The sequence below is a fragment of the Myotis davidii genome, unplaced genomic scaffold, assembly GCF_000327345.1.
Source record: "Myotis davidii unplaced genomic scaffold, ASM32734v1 scaffold268, whole genome shotgun sequence".
Classification (NCBI taxonomy): domain Eukaryota; kingdom Metazoa; phylum Chordata; class Mammalia; order Chiroptera; family Vespertilionidae; genus Myotis; species Myotis davidii.
The window spans coordinates 3,862,539-3,888,664 of record NW_006383015.1 but is presented as its reverse complement, the minus strand read 5'-3'; the positions used below and the strand labels follow the sequence as shown (position 1 = coordinate 3,888,664).

Genomic DNA, 26,126 nt, shown 5'->3' with positions numbered 1-26,126 from the left:
ATCACACATGCTGTTCTTTCTGCATGAAACACCCTCCTCCACTTATTCAGCTGTCTATATCTCCTTTCAAAAGTCCACTCGAACATAACTTTCCCTAGCAATTCCTCTTGGATACCCAGAGGTGTGCCCTCATAATGCTTATCACAGTGTTCTCACTGTAGGTTTACAGGTCAAATTCTTCCAAGTGTTTGTAAATGACCTTAGGGTAGAAACTGCTTTTTATTTGACTTTGTATCTGTAGTACCTTTTATGATGTGAGACAAATATACTAGTCAGTGGATGTTTCCTAAGTGACTTAATGAAGGAAATGTTACCCAATGAAAATAGGGTGAAAAAATATACTAGAAGGTTTACAGGTTCCCAGTATGCCTCCATACTTGCAATAAAGAAATTCTCTTTACCAAATCATCCAAACCATACATTTAAAAAGCTATATTTTTTTTCTTTAAAGTCAACTATCTTTCCAGTTTACACTTCCATTTTTGTCTCTGGGCAAGGGGAACACTAAATTATATACTTTGATTTTTAGAGCTTTTTCTTCATGCTGAATAGACTTGCAAAATGAGCATAAAATAACTTTCAAATAAGATAATGTGCCATAAAACCAAATTCATTATTATCTTTATTTTAAAAATTATAAGTTATTATTTTTCCCTTTCCATCAAACTAAATAACGTTTTTATTCTACCTGCGGAATATGTATTCAGCGTTTCGCCCTGTCCTCATCTCCTGCTACTGCCTATTCCTCTTCTCTGTCGCCTTCCCACCTCCCGTCTCTCCTAACATGCCAGTAAGGCATCCGTCCTATATGCGACCTGGGTGCCATTTTTCTTTAGAAGACACAAATGAAGTTAAAGAATGCTGCTCTGATTTCGGACACTTTCTCGATAGAAGAGCCAACATGGGAAGAACATGTTTTGGGAAAGAGAGGCGAGGAAATATAACTATGCCAGATGTGAAAATAAAAGAACAGTAATTAATTTCAAGGAGCCAATGGCAACCATAAGTATAGCAACTGCCGTATATACCACAAGAAGACAAAAAAAAAAAAAGAAGATGTAACAAGATAGTAAGAGAGGGAAGGGGGTACAAATGATTTCATTGTGGCTCTGTTTAAAAGGAGACACATGCCAAGCAATGCCTATGAGACAAGGTTCATGATGAACTCTAGCAGCATTCACCCGTATTTTTCTCTCCTATGGCATTTATTAATTCCCACTTCATACATTCAGTTCTCCACCAAGTATGCTAACAACTATTATTACAATACACCTAGAAAAAGTACCACAGTAAATGTCATTAATGTAACCTTGGGTGGTGAAGTCAATATCCAATATTGAACAAATATTTGGGTCTATAAATGATATCGACACCTCTCCCTCCCGCCTCCTCCTTGGCTTTGCCCCTGGTCTTCTCAGTGCCTGAGGGTCTCCCTCAGCCCCCACTCCTTTCCCCAGTGCAGTTTCAGAGCCACCTGCAAAGGGCCTTTGCCGTGAAGACATAAGCAAGCTGGAAAGTAGGGCTGATGCTGAGGCTGCAGCTGCTTAGAAAACAGTCTTTCCCCTTCCCAGAGCACACCTGCTCAAACTGCTCGTCAGCACTTACTCTGTAAATGGCTAATAGGCCAACAGATAGTCAAATGCCGACTAGATTTATGTATACCAATCTCCCTATAACAATATAAAGTCTTCTGGAGAGATCCCCTCTCATTCAGCTGTGCATGCGACCTTGAGTTGCATAAATAACTATGATCAGAAAAGTGAATTAATAGAATCACGAATCCAATCAAACGTCAAAACTGAAATAAGAGACCATTAAATGGCGAAAGTAGTAGAGCATAAGGCGTCTTTGGAAATCTGTGGCAAGCTTTGGCATGGCTCCAAGCCTCTATAAGCTATCCTGCCTCAAGCCACCTCTATAACCAATACTTCAAACAGAAATGCGTGCTTCATAGGCAAATGAAACCTCCAATGCCAAAATTAATGCCAGTAAGTAACATAACTTTAAAGGGGATTGAACATTTACTACTTCTTAATATTTAATGCTCAGAAATGTACTAGTAAAAAGAACTATTTATTGGGTGTTTATTGCACACCCAATAACATTTAATTCTCATGCCGAGCCGATGAGTAACACTCAGACACCACATAGCCAGACCAGGTTTGCTGGACTCACACCTCTTTAACCTCTTTGCTCTGGAACCTATGCTACTCTCATAAGCCCAGGTAATCCAAGCTTACAATATCAAATTTGACAAGACTTAAAACAAAGAGGTTTTAAACTGTTTTAGTTAATAATGATAACAATATAATAAAAAATGGACTGGCAACTATGCACAGAACTAAATCTGATCCTTTATATTATATAAACTAGCCTCAATGCAAAGACATGCTTCAATTGTTCACGATAACAAAATGTTTTAACTAAAAAGAATTCCCAACAGCATATAATCACTAGCTAGCCAATAAATAGTTTCATAGTATTCACCATATAAAACAAACAAAAAACACACAGCCTTAGGGCTGTCTATAAATCACTCAATAAATATTTATACTTTAAAGGTGACTATAGCAATCTCCAATTATTCTGTTTAATATTGGCCAAATCTTTTTATATAACAGATATAAAAATACCAATAAGTTAAGATTTGTATATGTTCCTGTATGGATAATAGGATAAAAAATATAATTAATAGGACAAAACAAGATGCCTCCAAATCTAAAGAAGTGAACTTAATAACTTCCTCGTGTAAGGCTGATTTACTCACATGAATTTTAGAGTTATTCACTGATGAATCTTAGAGACTGCCTTCCATCTGCCCCTGTGTATTCTGGAGACCAGGATGACTTGCTTGGGTTTTGATTTCTGTGCATGGAAGTGGTGCCTCATTTTGAACTAGTCTGTGCCCCACACTTGCAGAAAGGAAATCAATAATTTCCAAAATAATTCACAAGACATTTTGGAGAAAATTCCAATTATATCAACAATCACTTACCTAAGAGAAATGTGCACATAGCAAATTACATCTTTCAGGAAGCCCGTAGACTTATGTGGGACCATCTCTAGCTATTTGAATAAATAGTACCTTCCTTTGGTGTCTTCAAGGTCACCTGCCATTATTATGTTAATTCAAAGACTTGTTATGAGAACTAATTGGGGAGTATGACAAAAATTCAGTATAGTTTGTTTGCAAAGCGTCCGTCAGAAGCTCAAGTCTTTTCAAATGCTTAAGAAGAGAATGCCATACAAAGCTAATGTGATCTAAAATTGTTTTAAACAAAGTCAGATTTGTTTCCTTCATGCTGAAGGGTAGACAACTCTTTAACCCATACAAAACTCTAAGAGCAGTAGAGAGGGGTATGAGCATTGTGAATGCCGGTTCTACCCACCGTGGTGACTCATGACCTGGCCCGCAGCCTCCATGCTGACATTCTGGAGATAGTTGTGGCAGCGTTCCTTGTGCTCCTCCAGTGAGCTGCGCTGCTTGTAGCTTCGTCCACAGTAGTTGCACTTGTGAGGTTTACCCACTGCGAAGAGACGTCGAGATTAGTGTGCTGCCAGTCTCCTCCAAAGCAAAATTAATAGCTAACTTCTGGCGGTGTGGAGGAAGCATTTAGAGGCTTTTCAGACTTAAATCTCTTCCTCCTCCACACTCTTAGATAATAAAATCTCCACCAAGACTAAAAGACAGAAAGAAGATAAGGCGGATCGTGCCTTCGGCGATAGGGGAAAGACTGAATCAAATTCATGCTCTGACTGTATGCTACATGATCAGTCTTCAAAGTATCTGACTCTGACACTAACAGTGACTCTAGATACATGACGAGAATTATCTTTTATTTTATTTTATTTTTATTTTTGGGTGGTGGTGGTAAAGACAGAGAATCTTACTGAAGAAAACTGGAATGTGACAACTCAAAATGTCATTGTTTAATGAGAAAATTATTCATGGGTACCAAGAAGACTAAAAGGAATTCAAGTGATGAGAAAAAGTACAGATAAAAGCAAGGTTTCTCTTTTCTTTCCACCTTGGTAATAGCTATTCACACATGCAAAACTTTACAGCAGATAAAGCGTATTCTCCCACATCACCACTGTTCTTATGTTACCAAGAATTAACCTACTAGGCACTTTCGGTCGGGATTAACAATAACCACGGAAGCCCTCACACGGTTGGTTATACAATGATAGTAAGTAATGTTTTCCAACACACTTCACATTCAGGAAGTAACTTATTTCCTAATAGCCGGAGAGCAGTATTTCAGTATACCTGGTAAAATACTGTGATGACCACTTAAAAATAAACAGAAACACTTTACAATATTGATTAAGAAGAAAAAAACACATTTGTGGAAAGAGGCATGTTTTAATGTATGACTATTCACCTGGATGTCACAGAGCACTTTGATTTTCGGTTTTGAATAGTAAAGGGCGGGGGGAACATATGCCCCCAGGTGGTCTGTGCCTCGGCCTTCAGTAGTACAGGCTGTGAGTCAGGTCAGGAGCGCTCTTTGACTCCCATAGCAGTTGCTTTGTTTTGCCCACACGACACTCCTTTTCATGGCCAAATAGAGCATTCCTGAGTCCAGCCACCTTAATGCACCAATGCTAGACACTGGTTATAAGTGGGGTTAAGATACTGTAACAAGGCAAGATGTTCATAGGTAGATAGAAGTTGCACTGTGCTGATTTTTGTTTTAAACAAAGCCTTTCGATTGCATTTGAGATACACATAAACTAAGTTGTTTCATTATTATACTTTTTTTGGTAAACTATCTGAAATAAACAAGAGTTTCTAAGGCATGATTACTCATTTCTAAAAAGACTAGCCAAAGTAACTTCTATTATTCAGAACAGAGGATTTCTGAGAAGTGGAAACCAGGTAGCTGTGTATATCGTGAAGAACTGGTATCACTGTGTAAGAGCTATTAAAAAATACAAGAAAATGCTTTCAGTAAAAAAATATTTCATGCAAATAATACAAATATATCTACATGTAATTATATTCCAAGACAAGGGGCTACACAAACAAAATGCCTTTGTTTGCTGTAACTAATACTCAGCTTTGGGCTCTTTAGTGCTGTTTCTTTAGAAATAAGTGAGGGATTTGTATGGAGAAAGTCTGTCAAGCAATTAATACTCATTAAGCATATGCACTGAAATTAGTTGTCCACTATAAACTAGTTGTCATCTTATTCTTTCTCTTCATTATTCCTATCGCACTGCATCCTATGATACCTGTGTTCTTGTGAACATAACCTACTATACTTCCCCTTTTTTATATAAGCACACTTGATACCTTCTCAACTTAACTAAAATGTACTTCCTTTTTACTCCCCCTGGCTCACAATCCTCTTTAAACTCCCAATACACCTGACAAGGAGAAAAAGATGACACTTTATACTGCTCTCAAGACTCATAGAGTGTCAGTCTGTGGACCAAAGGGTCCAGGGTTCAATTTCAGTCAAGGCACATACATTGGTTGCAGGTCCTCCCTGGTCCAGGCCTTGGTCAGAGTGTGTGCAGGAGGCAACCAATTGATGTGTTTCTCTCACATCGATATTTCTGTGTTTCCCTAAAAATACATGGAAAAACATCCTCAGGTGAGGATTAAACAAAAACAAAAAACACAAACTGAAACATCACTCTTGTCTGGCCAGTATGGTTCAGTGGTTGAGCATAGACTGATGAACCAGGAGGTCATGGTTCCATTCCTGGTCAGGGTACATGCCCAGGTTGCGGGCTCGATCCCCGGTATGAGATGCACCGGAGGCAGCCGATCAATGATCCTCTCTAACCATTGTTGTTTCTCTCTCCCCCCCTCCCCTTCTTCTCTGAAATCAATAGAGGTACATTTAAAAATAAATCAAACATCACTCATTCCTCTTCATCCCATCTTTGTTCTTGTTGAGTCTAAGGAATGAGAGTAAACTTTTCTAAAAACAGTAACCCCACGTTTCCTAATTCTTCAACTGCACCCCACTCCAGCAATCCCCGTACCGGGTGACATGTTGGATTCTGACAGCTCATAACTATTCTACCTGCAGATTTGCTTTGGAAATGCTCCATCTTTCCCCTCTCATTTGCTATGCATTGATGAAGAGCTTACTGTGCACCGACACTCTGATGAGGCTGGGTTGTAAAATGGAGAACAAATCTCTAGGTGGCTATCCTCATGCAACTGACAGCTGGCTGAGGGAGGCGGGCATTTAGAAAATACACAATATATTACAAATTGTGGTAGATTCTGCAGAACAAGAGAATGCTGTGCTGGTCTAACATAAGGAACTTAATTTAGTCTGCGAAGGCTGCGCAGGGAGGTCTTCCTGAGGCAGGAGCATTTAGGCTGATAACTGAAGAACAAATAGAAGCGAGATAGTGGGGGGAAGAGGGTGAGTGAAGGAGAGGCCGTGTTTCAGAATTTCCCGGAACTGCCTTCATCTCTTTCTATTTGCTCTCACATTTTTAGCGCCTTCAAAGTCTAGATCATGCCCTGACAGGTCTTTTGAACACTATTTTCAAACATCATTAAGGATCCCAGCCAAATCTAATGCCACTACTACCTCCACAAGACCATTTCCTGTCATCTCTTTGATATTTCTTAAAAATCATGTCCATGAAAATATGTTTAGTATTTATTCTCTATATATGATGAGTTTATCAGTGCAATGCTTACTTGTAAACTTATGAATTAACATGTAAACATGTATACTAATTGAAGAGGACCAGTATTTTGCTACTTTCATTTTTATAAATATTAATATACATTCTCCCCATCTGTAACATCTTCATTCTGATATTACCGAAGCATTTTAAAAAGTCATCAATAGCCCAAATCACTAAGTAGAGTGGACTTGAATCAATTCGAAGTCTGCCTAATTTCTTGGTCCTTATAAACTTGTGTGTGTCTTGAATCTCTTATTTTATTTAGTGTCTGGGATCAGATGTTATGGGCTTCTCAACCTCTTCCTTCTGGGTATCCCCAAAAATGCATACACACACTTTGAATAATTATAAAGGCAGTGTTTATTAAAGTATCTTTCATTTTCAACACTGAGCGTGAATAATTATAAAGGCAGTGTTTATTAAAGTACCTTTCATTTTCATCACTGAGCTATCAGCTGTTAAAGTGTGTATACATATTTGGGGGACACCCTGGATGTGAATCTCTAGATTTTGTTTCCAGTAGTCTCTTTTCCCTGGAGATCAAACCCTTGTTTCTGTGAAACATCCACATTATGCCTGGAATAATTCTCCATAGTTGTAAGCTCCCACTTGTCATTTAAACCTTTTTAAAAATGATCGTGGTGACCCCAAAGACATAGTTCTCTCCTCTGTGTTTTCACAGCATTCTGTTCATGCTCTGTTGATACATATGCTAATTACTTTGTAATTATCCGTTGGGCAACTATTTATTTCCCTGATCCAAACAATGAGCTCTCATAGGCACAGGGGTCATGTTTTATCCAACTGGGAATTGATAGTGCTTATGACAGTTATTAAACATAGGAGATACTCAATATGTATTTGCTGAATGACTGAACTTGAAACTCCAAATACCTTCTAAGTACTGCCTCATAAATATTCCTCTGAAATCTAAAATTCCACATATCCATTTTAAAATTGTCTTTATTGATGTATAATTTACATAAAATAAAATCCACCCACTTGAAATGTATTTTCAAGGAGTTTAGAGTGTATAGTTGTGTAACCACCACCACAACTAAAATATAGAACCTTTCTGTCACTCTATAAAAAAATCTCTCTCGCGCCTTTGTACCAATTCCCTTCCCCACACTCAGTCCATGGCAACCACAGTTCTGCTTCTGTCACTACAGTTTTGCCTTTTAAGGATGTCACATAAACTGAATCAGGCAGTATGTAGCATTTTGTGTCTGGCTTGCTTCGCTCAAGATAATGATTCTGAGATTCATCCATGGTGTTGCGCGTATTGATAGTTGGTTACTCTTTTATTGCTGAGCAGTATTTCATCATACGAATATACCACAGTTTGCTTATTTATTCATTAGCGTGGGTTGATTCTTGTTTATGGCTATTAGGAATAAAGCTTCTATTAACATTTGCAGGCAAGCCTGTGTTTTCATTTCTTTCAATTGCGGGGTCATATGGTAGGTATCTGATTAACTTCATAACAAACTGCCTGTTTTCCAAAATGGCTATATCACTGTGCGTCTCCTCAAGCAATATGTATATTAGAGTTAACAATATTCCAACATGGCATTGCCAATCTTTGTATTTTATTTTACCTGTTCCAGCGGGTATGTAGTGATACAAAATGGTGTTTTTGTGTTGTCCTAATATCTCATGAGACTAATCGTTTGCCATTCACATTTCACATATTTTATTTGGTGAATTATCTGTTCAAATCTTTTGCCTTTTTTTACTATGCTGGGGGCTTAATAATAATTTTATTATTAAGTTTCAAGAGTTCTTTACTTATTCTACATACAAATCTTTCATTAGGTATATACTTCGCAAATATTTTCTATAAGTGTGTTTTGCTTTTTTATTTTTGAGTTTCTGTTTTAATTTTGAATAAGTCCAATTTACCAATATTTTCTTCAGTGTTTTGTGTTTCTTTGTGCTCTATGCAAGAGATCTTTGACTAACCAAATGTCAGGACAATTTCCTCCTTTGTTTTCTTCTAGAAGTTGTATGTTTAGCTCTTATATTTAGGTCTCTGACTCATTTCAACTTAATTTTTGTATATGATGTAAGGTAAAGTCGATTGTTCTAGCTCCTTTTAGAGAAATTATCTTTTTTTCTTTAAATTATCTCAGTACCTTTGTTGAAAATCAATTGAACATATATTTTTGCATATATTTCTGGACTCCCCATCCTACTTCATTAATCTCTATGTGTATTCTTTACCACAAAGTAGTCTTACAGTTAGTCCTCATAAGTAATGTAGTCATCCAACTTTATTGTTTTTCAAAATTATTTTGGCTATTTTAGGTCTTTTGTACTTCCAAAAAGTTTTTTGAATCAGTTTGTCAATTTCTACAAAAATAGCTGGCTGCTAGGATTTTTATTGGGATTACATTGAACCAATAGACCAAAATTCAGGAGAATTAACATCTTAATAGTACTGAATTGTTTAAACAATGATCATGGTATTATTACAACATTCGCTTAGGCCTTCTTTAATTTTTCTCAGCAGTTTTAAAATTTTTCTTGCATATACAGAAATAAATATAAGGCTATTCAGAGTATTTCTATTTGAGGAGGCATCAATGATTTCTATGCTTCAATGAATTCCTATAGTATACTTCCAATGGTTATAGGTGTTTTAGTGATGCCCCATTTTCATTTCTGATATTGGTAAACTGAGTGTTCCCTATTAGTATTGATTAATCCTGTCTAGAGGTTTATCCATTTTATTGATCTTTTCACAGATTCAGTCTTTGATTTCATTGTTTTTTTTTTCTATTTTGTCTTCTCTTTCATTGACCTCAGCCTTTATCATTCTTATTTTACATACTCTAGATTAAATTTGCTTTCCTTTTGTAATTTCTTAAGAAGGGGGCTTAGTTAATTAGTTTGAGATCTCTGTTTTTCTAATTAAGCACTTAATACTACACATTTCCATCCAAATACCACTTCTATTTTCATGTTCATGTTTTCCTTTATATTCTTAAACATATGGAGTATATTTACAGTAGCTGTTTTATCAACTTTGTGTGCTATTTTCATCATTTGGTAATTTCTAGGTCTGTTTCTATTGATTTATTTTTTTGCTGATTATGGGTAATATTTTCCACCTTCTTTGCATATTAATTTTTAAATGAGATTCTGGATATTGTGAATTTTACTTCAGTGGGTTCCAAATTTCTTTAATTTGTTGTATCTCTTTAAAGTGTATTTTTTCTGCTATGCTGTTACATTTCTTGCAATCATTTTGATCCTTTTGATATTTGCTTTTATGCTTTAAGACAGATCCAGAGCATGCTTTAATATAAAGGTTAATTTAGCCCCAGTACTAAGATAATAACTTCTGAAGACTTTACTCAATGCCCTACATGTTACAAAATCTTTCCATACTGGCTGGTGATAAAATTAACTATTCCTAGTCCTGCATAAACCCCAGGAATTGTTTGACTTTATGCTTTCTGGTGTTCCTTTTCCTAAGCAGTTTCCTCAAACATGTAAGTACATAACTGCCTTGCGAAAGATTTAAGGGACACTCTGCAAAACTCCAGAGCTTTTTCTGTGCAGCTACTTCCTGTCTGATACTCTGCCCCTCACACTCTAAGCATATAGGTCTCCCTGGATTTCTCAAGTCAGCAAGACTGCCTGTTCTGTTTGGGTTTGCTGGTCCTGAACTGTGGCCTGGAAACTGCCTCCCAGAAGGAAGCTGGGGGTAATCATAGAACTCACCAGCTTTGCTTTCTTCTCTCCTGGGTCACAGTCCCACAGTGGCTATTGTTCTATGTCTAATTGTCACTGAAAATACTTTGTCTGGTATTCTAGTTGTTCAAGGCAGGAGGGTTAATCTGATACCAAATATTTCATTATGATTGGAAGCAAAAGCCATATTGTTTAATTATTTAATACCAAGAAAGTCACACTAAATTTGTAAGTTATCCACACAGTTCAGGTAACTGAAATAAAGTTTCTTAAAAATATAATTCTAAGAATATGTAACACTAAAGAGTCTAAGACATGGAAGATAACAGGGTCAGTGTTCCCAATTATCTCAAAGTTAACTTACAGTCTCTTCTTTGACATATTGTACCTCACAAAATCCAACATCTGAACTTCACTAAAAAAGGAAGAACTAGCAGCATAATCTGTCAGAGATGTAGTTGCAGATTGCTGACCTGAGTAATGAACTGTAGACTGAAGATGACATCAAGGAAATGTGACAATCCTGAAGACTATTCAATTAAAAAGATTTGCTAGCATTAACTAGGATTAGCTCCATCGTCATTATAAGGAATTAAAAAATAAGAAATACCTGCCCCTACACTCCTAAGAACTCCATATACCTACGCAAAAGGAAAAATATATTAAAAAGCCATAAAGAATTTTAAAGTAGGAATGTTTACCATAAATTCATTGGGAGTTATGAAGATAAATAGCACAACCATGTCTTGTTCACTTATATTTGCTTGAAATATGACTTCAAGAGTTATCCTAGTGAAACCTACAAAACAAATTACAATTGCACTAATATCGGTGGTAAATGTTTTATCCTTTATATAGATATATAAAGCACACCTATATAAAGACAATATATTTACCATTTACATATTTACCATAACACATATAGAATCAGCAACAGAGCAATATACATATATCACATTCATTTTTCTTTAATACCATTAAATGTACTCACTTTCCTTTATATACTTACTAGAGGCCCAGTGCATGAAAATTCATGCACTGGGTGGGGGGGCACAGTGCGGGTCCCTCAGCCCGGCCTGCACCCTCTCGGGGAATGGACCTAAACTGCAGTCTGGCCTCCCGTTGTGGGGAGGCAACCGGCGACCGGGCAGGCCTGAGCCCCTGCAAGTGGCCGCCCCTCCTCCCCCACCGCCAACACCGGTGGCCTCCCTCTGAGGGAAGTGACCCTGGCGGACCTATCTGGGGATGGTGCTGGCTAGTGAATGGCCAGCCCTGCCCACCCCCACAAGGCCCCTCCACCGCTGGTTGCCAGCTGGTCGCCACCGCCCCCTGATTGCCATCCCCTCCCTATGCCCACTGGCATGTGCCTTGGCGGGCCTGGTGCCACCTGCTTGCCAGCCCTGCCCCCTGCCAACTGGTCGTTCCACCATTTGGTTGATTTGCATATTATACTTTTATTATATAGGATAATGCAAAAAATGGAAACTTGGATATCTGATAGTACTTGGCAGTTGCTTACAGAATTATAAATTAATCTGAAGATGAGCACTGAAATGTGTAAATGACATTTTAACTTTTTGCTGTTTTTAGTACCCATAAGTCATACTTTGTCTGAGTTAGTGATCTGTTGTTTTATTGTATGAACCCACTATATAATTTTGATGTTCTTGATCACTATTGTTATACTGCTGCCTCAAAAAAGGTTTCGCCAATTCATATTCATCCCATTAGCATTCACCACCTTCTAACATACTACACAATTTACTTACTTAGTATGTTTGCTGTTGATTGCCTATCTCCCTTCATTAGAATGTAAGTTCTATAGAGCAGGATATTTCCCCCCCTCACTGCTATTATCTCAAGTGCCTAGAAAAATGCCTGGCATGAAGATACTCAAGAAATATGTGTTGAATGAATAAATGTCACTTCATTACTAGAGCTTTTTCAGGCTTCTCCACCTGCTACCAAGAGTTTTCAACTGGAAGAGGCCATCACCCATGTAGGCTATGCCTACTTTCCAGGAGTGAGTGAAAAGAGCACTTGGAGTTACATCTAATTTCACACAAAAAATACCCAAATGTATTATTTATTTTTTGTGGTTCACAAACTTGGAAAATATGCATGAGCTGACCTTATAGAAATGAGAACAGCTCAGTGATTTTCTTCCCTTTCCTACTATGGAATTTTTTTTAGAACAAGTACATTATACCATAAGACTCGCCTCATTCAATTAATCAACCTTTTTTTATTACCAAATATGTGCCAAGCACAATTCAAGGAGTTGAGGGATACATTAATAATACAGAGGAGGCCCACATTTCATGGAGCCTACATTAGAATGGTAGGGGTTAGGGGGTGACAGGGTAGCAGGGATGGGCAAACTTTTTGACTCGAGGGCCACAATGGGTTCTTAAACTGGACCGGAGGGCCGGAACAAAAGCACGGATGGAGTGTTTGTGTGAACTAATATAAATTCAAAGTAAACATCATTACATAAAAGGGTACTGTCTTTTTTTTTTTTAGTTTTATTCATTTCAAACGGGCGGGATCCGGCCCGCAGGCCATAGTTTGCCCACGGCTGGGGAAGAGACAAGCAACAGGTGCACGGACAAGAAGCCATGATAACCATAGATTGGGATGGAAGCTTTACAAGACCTTCTGATAGGACCAGAAAGCCCTTGCCAATTTGGCTCAGTGGATAGAGCATCAGCCTATGAATTAAGGGTCCCAGGTTTGATTTTGGTCAACGGCATATACCTCAGTGGCAGGTTCAATCCCCAGCCCTGGTCGGGGCGCATGCAGGAGTATGCAGGAGGCAACCGATTGATGTGTCTCTCTCTTACATGGATGTTTCTCTCTCTGTCTCTCTCTCTTCCCTTCCACTCTCTCTAAAAACATCAAAAAAGAAAAAAAAGAGTCAGGAAAATAGTAACTTAGAGAATGGTTTATAGAAGGACACTATCTCCAAGGAGATGGTATTTAAAGCAAATATCTGAAGGATAAGGAGGCAAGAATGACAAACACTGGGGAAAGAGCTGAAGGGAAATACTTCTAGGATCATGAGTGCAAGATCCCAAGGGTTGGCAAAGCATAAAAGAACCTGGGTGGCAAAGAAAGCAAAGTGAGGGTAGAGTGGTATATGACTGGACAGGTGGGCAGAACTTCCATGGCCATGATAAACAGATTTTTTTCATGAGAGTGATGGAAAGCCATTAAGATATTTAAGTGGAGGAACCACATTTTATTTATTTATTTATCCTCACTTGAGGATATTTTTCCACTGATTTTTAGAGAGAGTGGAAGAGAGAGAGAAAGACAGAGAGAAATATGGATGTGAGAGAAACACATCGATTGGTTGCCTCCTTCACGAGCCTTGACTAGGACCCAGGCCAGTGAGGAACCTGCAACTGTGGTGCATGTTCTTGACCAGAGTCGAACCCAGGACCCTTCCATCTGCAGGCTGACGCTCTATTCACTGAGCCAAACCGGCTAGGGTGGAACCACATGCTTTAAAATGGGTTTTTAAATAGCTTTCTGGCAGCTATATAATGAATAAACTGGAAAGAGTATGGTGACTGACAGCACAGGCTATAGCGTCAGGCAAAGCGGAGTTTATATCACAGCTTCTCCTGAGTATATTGGAAATTGGATATAATACACATATATGGTTATAATAGAAAGTTTTACTCTATCAGAGCATAATTTTTAAAAAGTACTCTCACAAGGATAATTTATACTACTCTTTTCAGTTTTTATTTTATTCTAAATTTCTATATGTGATCAAGCATTATGGCACATTTGTATATTTGAGCATAATATGATCTTTAGTTTTATTATTCTGAGCACTTGTGTGTGTGCGTGTGCGTGCACGTGCACACGTGTTTAAAATCTAACCCAAATCATACATTGTTGGAACAATATAAACAAAGAAATAGGTGAAAATATAATCTATATATATAAAACCCTAATATTCAAATAGACCAAACAGCGAAACAACCGAACAACCGAACCGGTCACTAGGACATGCGCTGACCACCGGGGGCGTGCACGGAATATGGCCGGCGTCAGCAGTAGATGGCAGAGCACGGAACACAGTGGGCATTGGCTGTGGCAGGATGGTGGAGCAGGGGAGGGGTGGCACCAGACCAAGGCAGGGCGCCAGTGGCTGTCATTGGGCCAAGCCTCTGGTGGTTACTGAAAATTCTTTGCTCCCACATACCGTGGTCCCGCTCGGCGCTTGCACCTACTGCCGGCGCTCACACCCGCTGCAGGTGCTGGAGCCACAGCTCGCACCCACTGCTGGCGCCCAGTGCTGACCCCGATTGCTCATCACTGTCAGTGGGGGCAAGCCATGGCTACTGACATTGGCTGTGGCAGGATGGTGGAGCAGGGGAGGGGTGGCACCAGACCAAGGCAGGGCGCCAGTGGCTGTCATTGGGCCAAGCCTCTGGTGGTTACTGAAAATTCTTTGCTCCCACATACCGTGGTCCCGCTCGGCGCTTGCACCTACTGCCGGCGCTCACACCCGCTGCAGGTGCTGGAGCCACAGCTCGCACCCACTGCTGGCGCCCAGTGCTGACCCCGATTGCTCATCACTGTCAGTGGGGGCAAGCCGTGGCTACTGGCCCCGATTGTCCCTCAGGGCTTCTCCACCTCCCCCTGCTCCTGAGGGGCGATCAGAGCTGGCAGCCACCACTTGCATCCACTGCTGGCGCCAACCCTCCTTGTAGCTGGTGCCAGAGCTGCTGCTCACACCTACTGCTGGTGCCTGGTGCTGGTCCTGATCACTCAGTGCCTTCAGTGAGTGCAAGCGGCTGCCAGCCCCCATCATCTCTGAGGGCTTCTCCACCTGTTCCTGCTCCTGAGGGGTGATCAGGGCAGCAGCTGCCACTTGCACCTGCTGACAGCGCTGGCCCTGCTTGCACCTGCTGCTGGTGCTGGCCCCAATCGCTCTGCACCTTCAGTGTGTGGGAGCAGTGGCTGAGGTGGGGGCTGCCAGCAGACAGGGGACTGAGGGCCTTGGCGGGAGGGGCTGGGCAGGGGTGCAGAGGATGGGCCGAGATCTGCCCTGTGCCCACTGCAGCCTCGCAGTCCACAGTTCCTTTCAAGGTGCACAAATTCATGCACTGGGCCCCTAGTAACCTTAATAAGGTAAAGATTTAAATACAGGACCATACACATAATATTTAAAACTCTAGGTTGTGGATATGTTAGGTACCACTTTCCTCTTTAAATTTGCTTTAAAAATAGTGCTTGTCACAGAACAAGGGATATTAAGTGTTAGCCATTAACTTTTATTTTTATAATGAATTGAAATTTATCATCTACTAGAAAATACATATAACCACCACTGACCTCCGCTAATATTAAAAAACTAACTTTCTAGTTAATGCAAACATGTTCAACCGAAAGCATCCACAGATTCATCATTCATTCAATTGATACAGCATAAGGGATGTTGATGCAAAATATAATAAGATCTCTTATTTCAAAATGCTGGATTTAGGATCTTTCATTATCTAATTGCTTATTATCATCATATTTCTGCATAATGTAAAGGGAGACCACTCTGACAGATGATATACACACCTTAAATAAAAATTTAATTTTCTATGTATTTTATATTCTTATAAATGAATGATATGGGTTTTTATGTACCTCCTTTGTATGACTTTCTAACACTTGGGAGTTTACTTACAAGATCTGGCAAGATAGTACAGGTTGTGGATGAACAGGTTTCCTTGACTCACATACAAGGATCAAGTAGGGAAACAGGAGGGTGGAGGTTAGCTCACCCCCACCCCCCACCACAAAAACCAGTGTGATGTGCCCTTTTGGACACTGAGTGAGTAATGAAGTTGGCATGCTGCCCTTCTACTTCTGACCTAGAGTTTCAAAGAAGCCAGGCCCGCAGGCTCAGCGATGTGAAAGGGAAAATGTGAACTGGCCACAAGTTCAGACTGTCCACCCCAACACCCACGTAGGGTGTAGAACAGTGACAGCCAACCTGGGAATGAGAACCATGTCTGCAGAAGACTGAGGAGGAGGAGAAACAGGGCCATGGTTCTTGCCCTTTTCTTTAGAACTCCTGAGAACAGGAAAAGGTAAGGACGAAAGTTTCCAGCAGTAACCTGATCTCATGAATGTTGTTGCGCCAAAGTGAAGAGCTACCTCAGATGAATACATGTTACAGAAGAAAGGCTTACCTTCGGTGGCTCCTTCTAGAAATAAGTGTCTGAAATTTGAAGGAGTTTAACTACTGTTATTGAAAAAAATTCCATTTAAAATATACTACCATATGTTATTTTAAAGTTTTAATTTTTTAAATAAGGAACATAGGGTAGACTGTAAAATGATTATTTGTTTGGGGAAAAAATAAAGTGTTCTACTGGGTGCAAATCCCATAGGTTGTTTTACCTGTTGACCTGACTGACAGTGGCTCTTCCCTTCTGATCACGGTCCAATGGCAGGGCCTTAAGTGTGAGCTTTAAGAGTCAGGAATGAAGATACTAATTCCATCTCCTCTCTTCGGTATTTATTGCAAAGCATATAGAGAAGGCACCATGGGCATCTATTGGGACTCGAAGGGTGAAATCAGCATAGCACAGTTATGTAAACCATGTGTGCAACTGACACAGCTTGTGTAATTATCAGTGTAATCCACCTCCGGGAAGCAAAGGAGGGGGCAGAGGGTGGGGCAAGTTCACACTTGGGAGATCATCCAGAAAGTGGGCCAGGTGCCAGGTCTACAATCAGGTGAGAACAGTTCCTTCCCCTGGGAAGCCTACACTTAATGCACCATCACTGTCATGAGTGACTTGCACTAGATTCAATTTCTGAACCTGCATCATATAATCCAGTATGTCTATCACTATACACTGGCCCATGAATTAGTTATTTTTTAAGTGGATCTCTTTGGCAAATCTGGTAGAAAAGTCAAGGTGATCAGGTTTTAAAATACTATCAATATGAATATAACTGATGATAATCTTTTGGCCAAATACCTAATTTTCAGACATTTTTTTTTTGCTCCTCATTCATTTCACAAAATAATCAGTACTGTTAGTATCTAGAACCTGTAGTAATTTCATGTTATACAAATAATTTTGTATGTAATATAAACTAAAGGTACTTTTTAATGTACTTTTATTCTGGCCATCTCCTTAAAAAATAAAGTGAAGTAATAGTGAAGTGAACCTTGAAGGAATGGGGGGGGGGGTGGAATCTATGAGAAAGATGAAAGAGTAGAAGGCAAAAGTAGAGACAAGAAGGAAGATAATTTAAATAAAACAAGATGGAAAGAGGGGGTGTTAGGAAAGAAGCGTGAGTGATTACAAATGCTCCATGCACTTTAGAACACCTTTTAGTTTAATGGAATTCCTGATCAGCATCAGTCAGCAACTTAAGGGAGCGAAGTGGCTGTGGTAGTGAAGCTTTAGTAAGAAGCCACAGTATATTTGAGGGTACTTCACTCTCATGAGGAATTAACAGACTTGCCCACATGAGACTTAAAACTAAAACATTTGCCATTAAATTGCTTCTTTAACAATGTAGTCAAAGATTGGTCCTTTCTCAATCCAAGTTAGATGCTACTTTTAACTTTATTTTCAAGAAATTTGAATATGAGGTGAAAGCTATCTTTTCTTACTGGCTTCGTTAAGAGCATGTAGTTTATACTTTTAAAATGCCTGTTGGTTGAACATTCTACTAAAAGTGAACATCCACTCAAGAGGAGGTGAGTCATAATATTTTATTTTATGGTTAAGGGCATAAGTGAACAAAGCAAACTAGGGTTTAAAATAAAATGGAAACTTTTAAGTGAGTTTGCAGCAGTGCACTATTTAACTGACACATTTTTTAAAGAATCAATATTAGCAACAAATACAAGCAATCAATATTTCTGAGCTCTTTTTTATGGATAAATAAAGTCCTTGGAATTATAGGGTCTTGAAAAATAAAAAGACAGTCCTTATAAAGAGAACTAAAAATGTACAATGAGGAGAGAGTTGTTGTTTTAACAGATGGACATTTACGTGGTACATCTGGTCCAGTCCCTTTTTATAGGACAAAATAGCTTTAAACCAACAATCAGACATATAGAACAAACTTCTTACACTGAGAACTATCAAACACTGAACAGGTTATAAAGCAGTGTTGTAAAATTCAACATTCCTGAGGTGTTTGAAAATAAACTAGATATTTGTTCAGAAATGTAGACTTAGTGACCCTAAGTCAAGAAAGTTCCTCAAGTATACTCAAGAGTTTTCTGATACAGGCACAGAGTCCCACACAGCATGATGTTTCAGTCAATGATGGACCATATGTATGGCTTAAGATTATAATGCAGCTGCAGAATTCCAATCACCTAGTGATGTAGCCACCATAATTTTGCAGAGCAATGCATTCCTCACAGTTTGATGTGGTGTAAATAAACCTGTGCTGCCAGTGGTATAAAAGGATGGACATAAAGTTAGAGGTAGGCTATACCTTCTTGGTTTGTGGAAGTGCACTCTGTGATGTTCGCACAACAACTCAATGGCCTAATGACACATTTCTCAGGATGCATTCCTTGTTGTTAAGCAGCACAAGACTGTATAAGATAAACTATTTTTCCAAAGTATTTATTTTTAAGTGACATTCAAATAAAAAATTACATCATGTACCAGTTTCATGGAAAGTAAAGGTTTTACTTTGAATTTTATAGCAAATCTTATTAAAAACAGGAAGCAATTCTCATTTTCTTAAAATGAGATGAACAAAAAAAAATATATGAAAAGAATTCCTGAACTGAAGTGCTTATGCAAGGATATTTTATTTATATACTAGAGGTCCAGTGCACGAAATTCGTGCATTTGAGGGGGTCCCTCAGCCTGGCCTGCACACTCTCGCAGTCCAGGAGCCCTCAGGGGATGTCCGACTGATGGCTCTGTGCTTGCCAGCTGTGAGCCTGGCTCAGGGCTTCTGGCTGAGTGGTGCTCACCCTTAGGAGCACACTGACCACCAGGGGGCAGCTCCTGCTTTGCTCGTCTGTGCCCTGGTGGTCAGTGTGCATCATAGGGACCGGTTTTTCTGCTATTTGGTCAATTTGCATATTAGCCTTTTATTATATAGGATCTTAGTACAATATATTAGTGTTAAAACAAACAAGCATCTTAAAAATATGCCAGTGTTAAGGAATATTTGGTTTTTGTTGAATATGAGACAATGAACAAATTTCTCTGAAGCATTAAGACTCTTCATTTTTAAATGTTTCTAAAAGATTTCATTTTTATGCAATACTCTTTTTTTTATAATAATCTGAATCCAGTACAATTCAATGACCACAACTGAATTTTAGATATGGCATAACAACATTTGAGACTGTGAGAAGCATACTTACTGTTTCTTTTTATAATGTACACAAAGGAATTTATAACACATGTATATTATATGTTTCCATATATTAAAAATACATACTCATCTATGCTGTTTTAAATATTTAATTTGGGCACAGTATTAGTATATATGAGAAAAACCTGAAATGCTAATTAGGAAGAAATATTCAATTCTAGTTCTTCCTAGATTTAAAAGATAAGGAGTGTGTTAATATTACTTTGATTACTAGGAGTCCAGGGCTGCATGGAAAAACCATGTCCCCAGTGCACTGTGTATAATGAAGACAAAAGGAATACCATATCATATGAAGCAAACTAATCCAACTTCTAGGAATGAAAAACCTATAGTCACTTGTTAAACTAAAAATCTAAGAGACAAAACTTATTGAAAATCATTTTTAGCAGGCACACTGATTCAATGATTCATCATTAAAACCTCTAAAATACTATGCTAGGTTATAAATTTATATAAAGCAAATTAGATGATTTGTGTTATAAATCTTAAGATTAAGGAACAGAGAGTTTAAAATAGACACTAGTACCTTTTACTTTCTCACAGCCTTATATAATGTACAAAGTTGGGACATGTTTATAAAAGAGTAGTTTATTTTCTCACCAGACTAAAATTCTCCAGCAGATACACTGTTGATGATACATTTCAATTCTTTATTTCTCTTGCCTTTCCCTCTCCTCCCACTCTCTCTTAAAATGTCATTTAAATTTCACATATAAAAAAATCTTTTTTCCCTCTTTCTCAGCCATTTATTTTGTTCTGAGTGTTGCAAACGGGCAAAGTAGAAAGAAGGTTGCAATTTCTAGGTATGTTTAAATTTAGCCAACACAATTGCAATAAAATAAAGGAATTTTAATAAAATGCCAAGCATCAAGACAAATAAATAGCAGCTCTAAATAACCTATAATAAATAAAAATACTTTAAAAATCAAATACTGATGATCATTGTACAAAAAAACCAGATTGTACCATTTTATATTTTTTATTTCCTGAGGGAAAATATTACAGAATTAAGATACAGCCATATCTTCCGTCATCATAGTAAAGAAATGGGGGATAAAATATAGGAGTTGTTGACAGGAATTATCTGCTACTGAAAAAAAAAATCCACTATTGGTTTGATATATTTCCAAAAACAATAAAATTATACTCTTAAAAATTATTGCCAGAAAACAAACTTTTCCATGGCAAATACTGGTACATACTATCAAAGATTTTTTGCTCTTTAAAGGCCTCTGCTTTATTATTTGTAAAATTGGGCATCCTTTCAAAATTTAAAAATGTTATCAATGAAAATCTAAAACATGCAAACAAATCAAGTAATCAAGATTTGTACACTTAAACACATTTTCTATGAGAGAAGGGAAATTCAACACTGTTTTATACTTCTGTTGGTTTTCAACAAGACAAAGGGAGCTTTAACCATTTATTAAAAGGGAATATATTTTGAGTGAACAAACTATGCCTGGAACCACAAGTGGAAAATCAGAAACTCTCTGTATCAAGGGTATCTCTTAGGTTTAGGTTAGCAGATAGCAGCGGAAAAATCATATTGGACCTGGGAAGATCATCTGAAAACATCGACTTATTAGGTGTAAAGCAAATCTATTTTAAAAGCTAAAACAAACTACAGCGAATAAAAAAGTGGGGCATGGGGACTACTCTCTTTAAGGTTTGCTCACAGAGACTGATCAGCAAAGTCATGGGGGAAAAGATAATACATTGTATTAGCGTCATATAATATTAGTTGCACAGGGAGATTAAAGATTAAATTAAGTGATTTCTCAAAGTCACAGAGCTCATTTGCAGCGAGCCCATTCTACAACCTAGAAGTCAACATCTTGACTTCCAGATAGTGCTTTTTTTTCCTTTACCATTTGAGTTGATTCAATCGAGTTAGAGTTTTATAGAATAAACATGGAACTGTTATTTATCCTGTAGCATAAAGTTCAGAATTTGGAGTGTGAATCCAGGCTCTGCCTGCATGACCTATGAAACAGGAGTAGTGATAGCGAGAATATCTCTTGACAGATGTCTCTCCATTCCCTTTGAGAAGCACAAAGATGGGGGGCCTGAGACACTGATTTCCTGACGCTCAGAGGCGCCTCTTTGGTGTGCCCACATAAATACTTCAGGCAGTTGAACTGGATACTAAGGGTCGGTCATGATTCTACCTACACCTATTCATCCCAGCTGAATCTGTTATTACAATTATGTTAATTATTAAAATATCCATATTCTGATAAAATAAGTATAAAAAGAAAGTTCTTTCTATAAAAACTAATTTTATCACTTTAGAAAGATTCAGTAAAGGTGAGTTGATAAAAACAAGTACTAAAAGACTTGGAGGTGGGCAAAGATAATAAAAAAAATTATATAGAATGCCATATATTTTTTTTCTAAGTGTCTTTTTATTGTTAAACTGGTAACTATAAATCTTACAGAAACTTAAGTGCACATCAACTCTGGGCTAATTGATACCAACCTACCAGATGGAAAATTTTCAAATCTAAAATACAGGTTACGGAGATGCAGTAATAATACTATGCAACACCGTAGCTAAATAAAACGAAATAATGAACTAGTGAACAGTCATTACCCATAGTGAGGGGGGTGGAGCAAAATACCTTCTACTAATAATAATATTCACAAAAAGTTAAAATCATTACATCACACTTAGTACCCTATACTAGCTATTTTAAGCACTAGTTCTTAAAGTTGAGTAAACCTGTGGCATATTCTCTGTCTTGCCTCCATAGCAATTTTCACTCTTCTTTGCTCTGCTCTGCTCCTGCAGAAAGCTCATTTCTATTGGATCCTTCAATGGGATTTTTTGTCCCGTGGCTTTTGTTTAGGGTCAGTTAATGTGAGTCATCAGCAAGAGTTAATGTGGACAGAGTGAGGCTAAGGTGTTTATACCTCAGTCACAGGTTAACAGATGTGCACTCCCCTATTGAAGGTCAGTGTTCAGGACCTGTCCTACCTCGCTTAATTCCAGGGACCTCTCTATTCCCTTGCCTCTTCAGACATAGGGCTGTTATTTACGTCCTGCTATTGCTAGCCTCAGAGCGCCATCCCTGGTTGGTTTCCTTTATGCCTAACCATTCTCTTATAAATATTAGTCCTTTCAAGGATGTCTCCACATTTTTCCCATTTGAGTGTCTGGCTGCTTTGCTGTCAGAACCCTGATTGATAGCTTTGGGTAGCAGGAGTGGCCCAAGGCCAGAGTCCATCAAAATGACAGTCTGCCAGTGGGTGGTTCAGGTTTGAAGAGAACACGATGGTCTCCTTACCAGGGAAATAATAGAATCCTGGTACATAAGTCTAGGCATGTGTCGGCAGCATGATTACTCAGATTACCACTGGTGGTGGCATGGAATGCAGTGCAGGGGCAAGGCAAGGCATTAGGTGCTGTGGCCTTCACTTGTTGAAGTGTGAAGACGTAGTGTGGCATAACTACGATGACACTAAGAAAAATATAGAGGAAAAAAAAACAAAACACGAAGGCCTTGAATGCTCGAATCAGACCAGAGGTAAAATATCAGAAAGTTTCTCAGTCAGCTCTAAGCCCCTACTTACTTAAGCCTCAGGGCAAATAAAGCTGCAGATCAACTACAGAATCTGATTTGAAAGCTTGTGAAATTGCCGTGCTAAATAAAATGGATAGAACCAATACCACTGGTCTTGGTAATGGGGTACTGATAGGGAAAGGGTGGAATAGGGGATGATACCATCTGATCAAATACTGAGGGACTTACTCCTATTACCTCTCATTGACCCCAGGCTCACAACAAGTCAGATCCTAATATAGCCAAAAACTAAAGCCTGACCCATAAGGTGATGGCCAATACACTGAAGATTTAGGAAACTCCGCTGATTTGTATCAGCAGGAGTCTAGTAGCATGTAAGGGAATGCCATGGATTGATTCTAAGGGTTTTATACCAAGAAGGTGAACTAGGATGCTAGGTCAGGCCAAACCAATCAAATGATGAGCATTCATCTGGGATTTGGGATTCAGCATATTGTCTTGAGCAGGTGGGAGTGACTGATTAATTGATCCTTGATTCAACGATGGCTTACATAGAAAAATGTTGAAATGCCAAAATTTTCCTGGCAGACCAAACTGGAAGAAGTCCAAAAGCCCAAGTAAGTAAGAATGTTGAAAAGGATCTATTCTGAATCATCCTGCTCAGCCTGTCCCTTTACCATAGCCCTGGCAGGGCATGTGGGACACTCCCTTCACCAAATAATTACCCGGGTGAGGAAAGAACCTGTGTGCTTGGAAAGCTGGATGGTAACCGTCTTCTCTGGCTGGAGAGAACAGCCATAGATGTGCAAATAGATCTGGGCACCCTGATTTAAATGTGCAGGGGTGGGCAAATGTAGATTTTCAGTTGTTCAGATGGAAAAAGGCTCCCAGGTTCTGATTATTACAACAGCTTTATGAACGGTTTCCCATACTCACAACTGTAAACCTACTTTTTGGCAACCCCTGTATTTAATTTAAGCAAAGCTATTTCAGCATGTGGTACCAGTATATTTAGGTGTGTAATAGCCATGTGTGGCTGGTGGCTAACACATCGGAGAGCATAGCCCGAGAACTACCACATCTCCCAAGGAAGTCACTAAAACTGAAAGGTTGGGGCGGCGATCCCTACCATACCCATGGAAGCTGTGTTTTTAGGCTAATGTGAGACCTAGATGGTTCTGTGGGTGGATGCAGACTTAATCACCTCACGAATGCCAACTGCAAGTGCATTTCTAGGTGTAGTATCTTCACTGGATCATATTAAAATAGCCCCTGACACCAGGTATGAAGGTATTAACCATTTTTTTTAAAAAAATAATTCCTTATCAACAAAGATAATCAGAAGCAGTTTGCCTTCCCATTGCAGGAACAGCATACTTTCACTATCTTACCTGAAGGTCAGGTCAACTCTCTCTTTGTCATAATATAGTCCTCAGAAATCTTGTTCATCTTGACATCCCACAGAACATCAAGCTGGAACATTACATTCATGGTATTATACTGATTGGACTCGATGAGCAGGAAGTAGTAAATACCTAAGATACCTGAATGAGATCTATGCTAGAGGGTAGGAGATAATCTCCGTTAAAAGTCCAGAGACTTGTCGCCTTGGTGAAATGGTATGGGCCCGGTGGTCTGGACGTGTTGGAATTGATCCTCTATAGCAAATGACAAACTGCTGCATCTCGCATGTGTCATCATGAAGGAGGCACAAACCTGGCACTCTCTTGGATTTTGGAGAAATAAATTCCACATTGGATACGCTGCTCTGAGGCATGTACCAGGAATTCACGGGGCTGTCGGTGTTGAGAGAGGGCAGGGGCAGGAAAAGGATCTGCAGCATACCTCTGCTGTGATGAAAGCTGCCCTACAGCTTTGGCTCTAAGTTCCAGCAGCAATGCAATGATTTTTTGGAAATGGCTGTGGCTTTAAAACATCTCTGTCATTAGAAGTATGAAAGTACAGATTTTTTTTAAGAGTAACGACATGGAATTCTGTACCAATAACTATTCTTATTCTTATTAAGAACTCCTCCTATCTTAGTACTGGACTCTGTTTAAGACAGAGTACTGGGCCACCAGACTCTAAATGACTATGTGGCCCAATCTACACAAAATGAACTGGGTGTTATCTGACTCAATATAACATTGAATCGGAGGTACATAAGAGCATTTCGTTGTTCAATGAAACTGAGACCATGCAGGCTTGGGAAGCCAGGTGTATTTCATGAGCAATAGCTCAGGTGTCCCTGATACCTGCTACTACTGCTTCCCAACCTCTCCTCAAGCCACATGTATGGCTTCATGGGGTGTCTTTAGAGCCAAGTAAAAATGGAGGATGATACTGTGAATCTAGTTTGTGAGTGGATTGCATGGTATTTGGTATGAGTTGTGACCACTGTATCACAGGCCCACTAAGGGGGGCTAGCCCTGACATACCATAGTGACAGGATATTTCCCTAGCAGAATTTCAGACTGTGCACTTTGCATGGGAGGAGATAAATCGGAGGTAATGATACATGGTATGGTCACGGACTTGGAAGAACAAGATTGAAAAATTGGTGATAGAAGGTCTGGGGGAGAGTTGTGTGAATAAACCTCTCAGAATTGGTACAAAGTGTGATGACATGTTCTATGTGAATTCCCTCTAGAAGGTATCCACTGTGGAGAAGGCTCTTAGTAATCTGGACAAGAGTATCTGAAGGGTGACCCAAACCAATCAGACAATCTATTTTGTGCATGTCGATTAGATTCTTTACCTAGCTCAGGGGTCCTCAAACTTTTTAAACAGGAGCCAGTTCACTGTCCCTCAGACCGTTGGAGGGCCGGACTATAGTTTAAA

General features: G+C 38.9%; 1 protein-coding gene across 3 annotated transcripts in view; it reads right to left on the bottom strand.

Annotated features, from left to right (window-relative positions):
• Positions 1–26,126, bottom strand: part of IKZF2 (IKAROS family zinc finger 2) — a 159,974-nt gene that overhangs the window by 19,256 nt on the left and 114,592 nt on the right. For all 3 annotated transcript variants that reach the window (XM_015558121.1, XM_006778933.2, XM_006778930.2), the window contains exon 6: positions 3,390–3,527. In XM_015558121.1, coding sequence (XP_015413607.1) covers positions 3,390–3,527 — 138 coding nt within the window. The remainder of the gene's footprint in view (positions 1–3,389; positions 3,528–26,126) is intronic.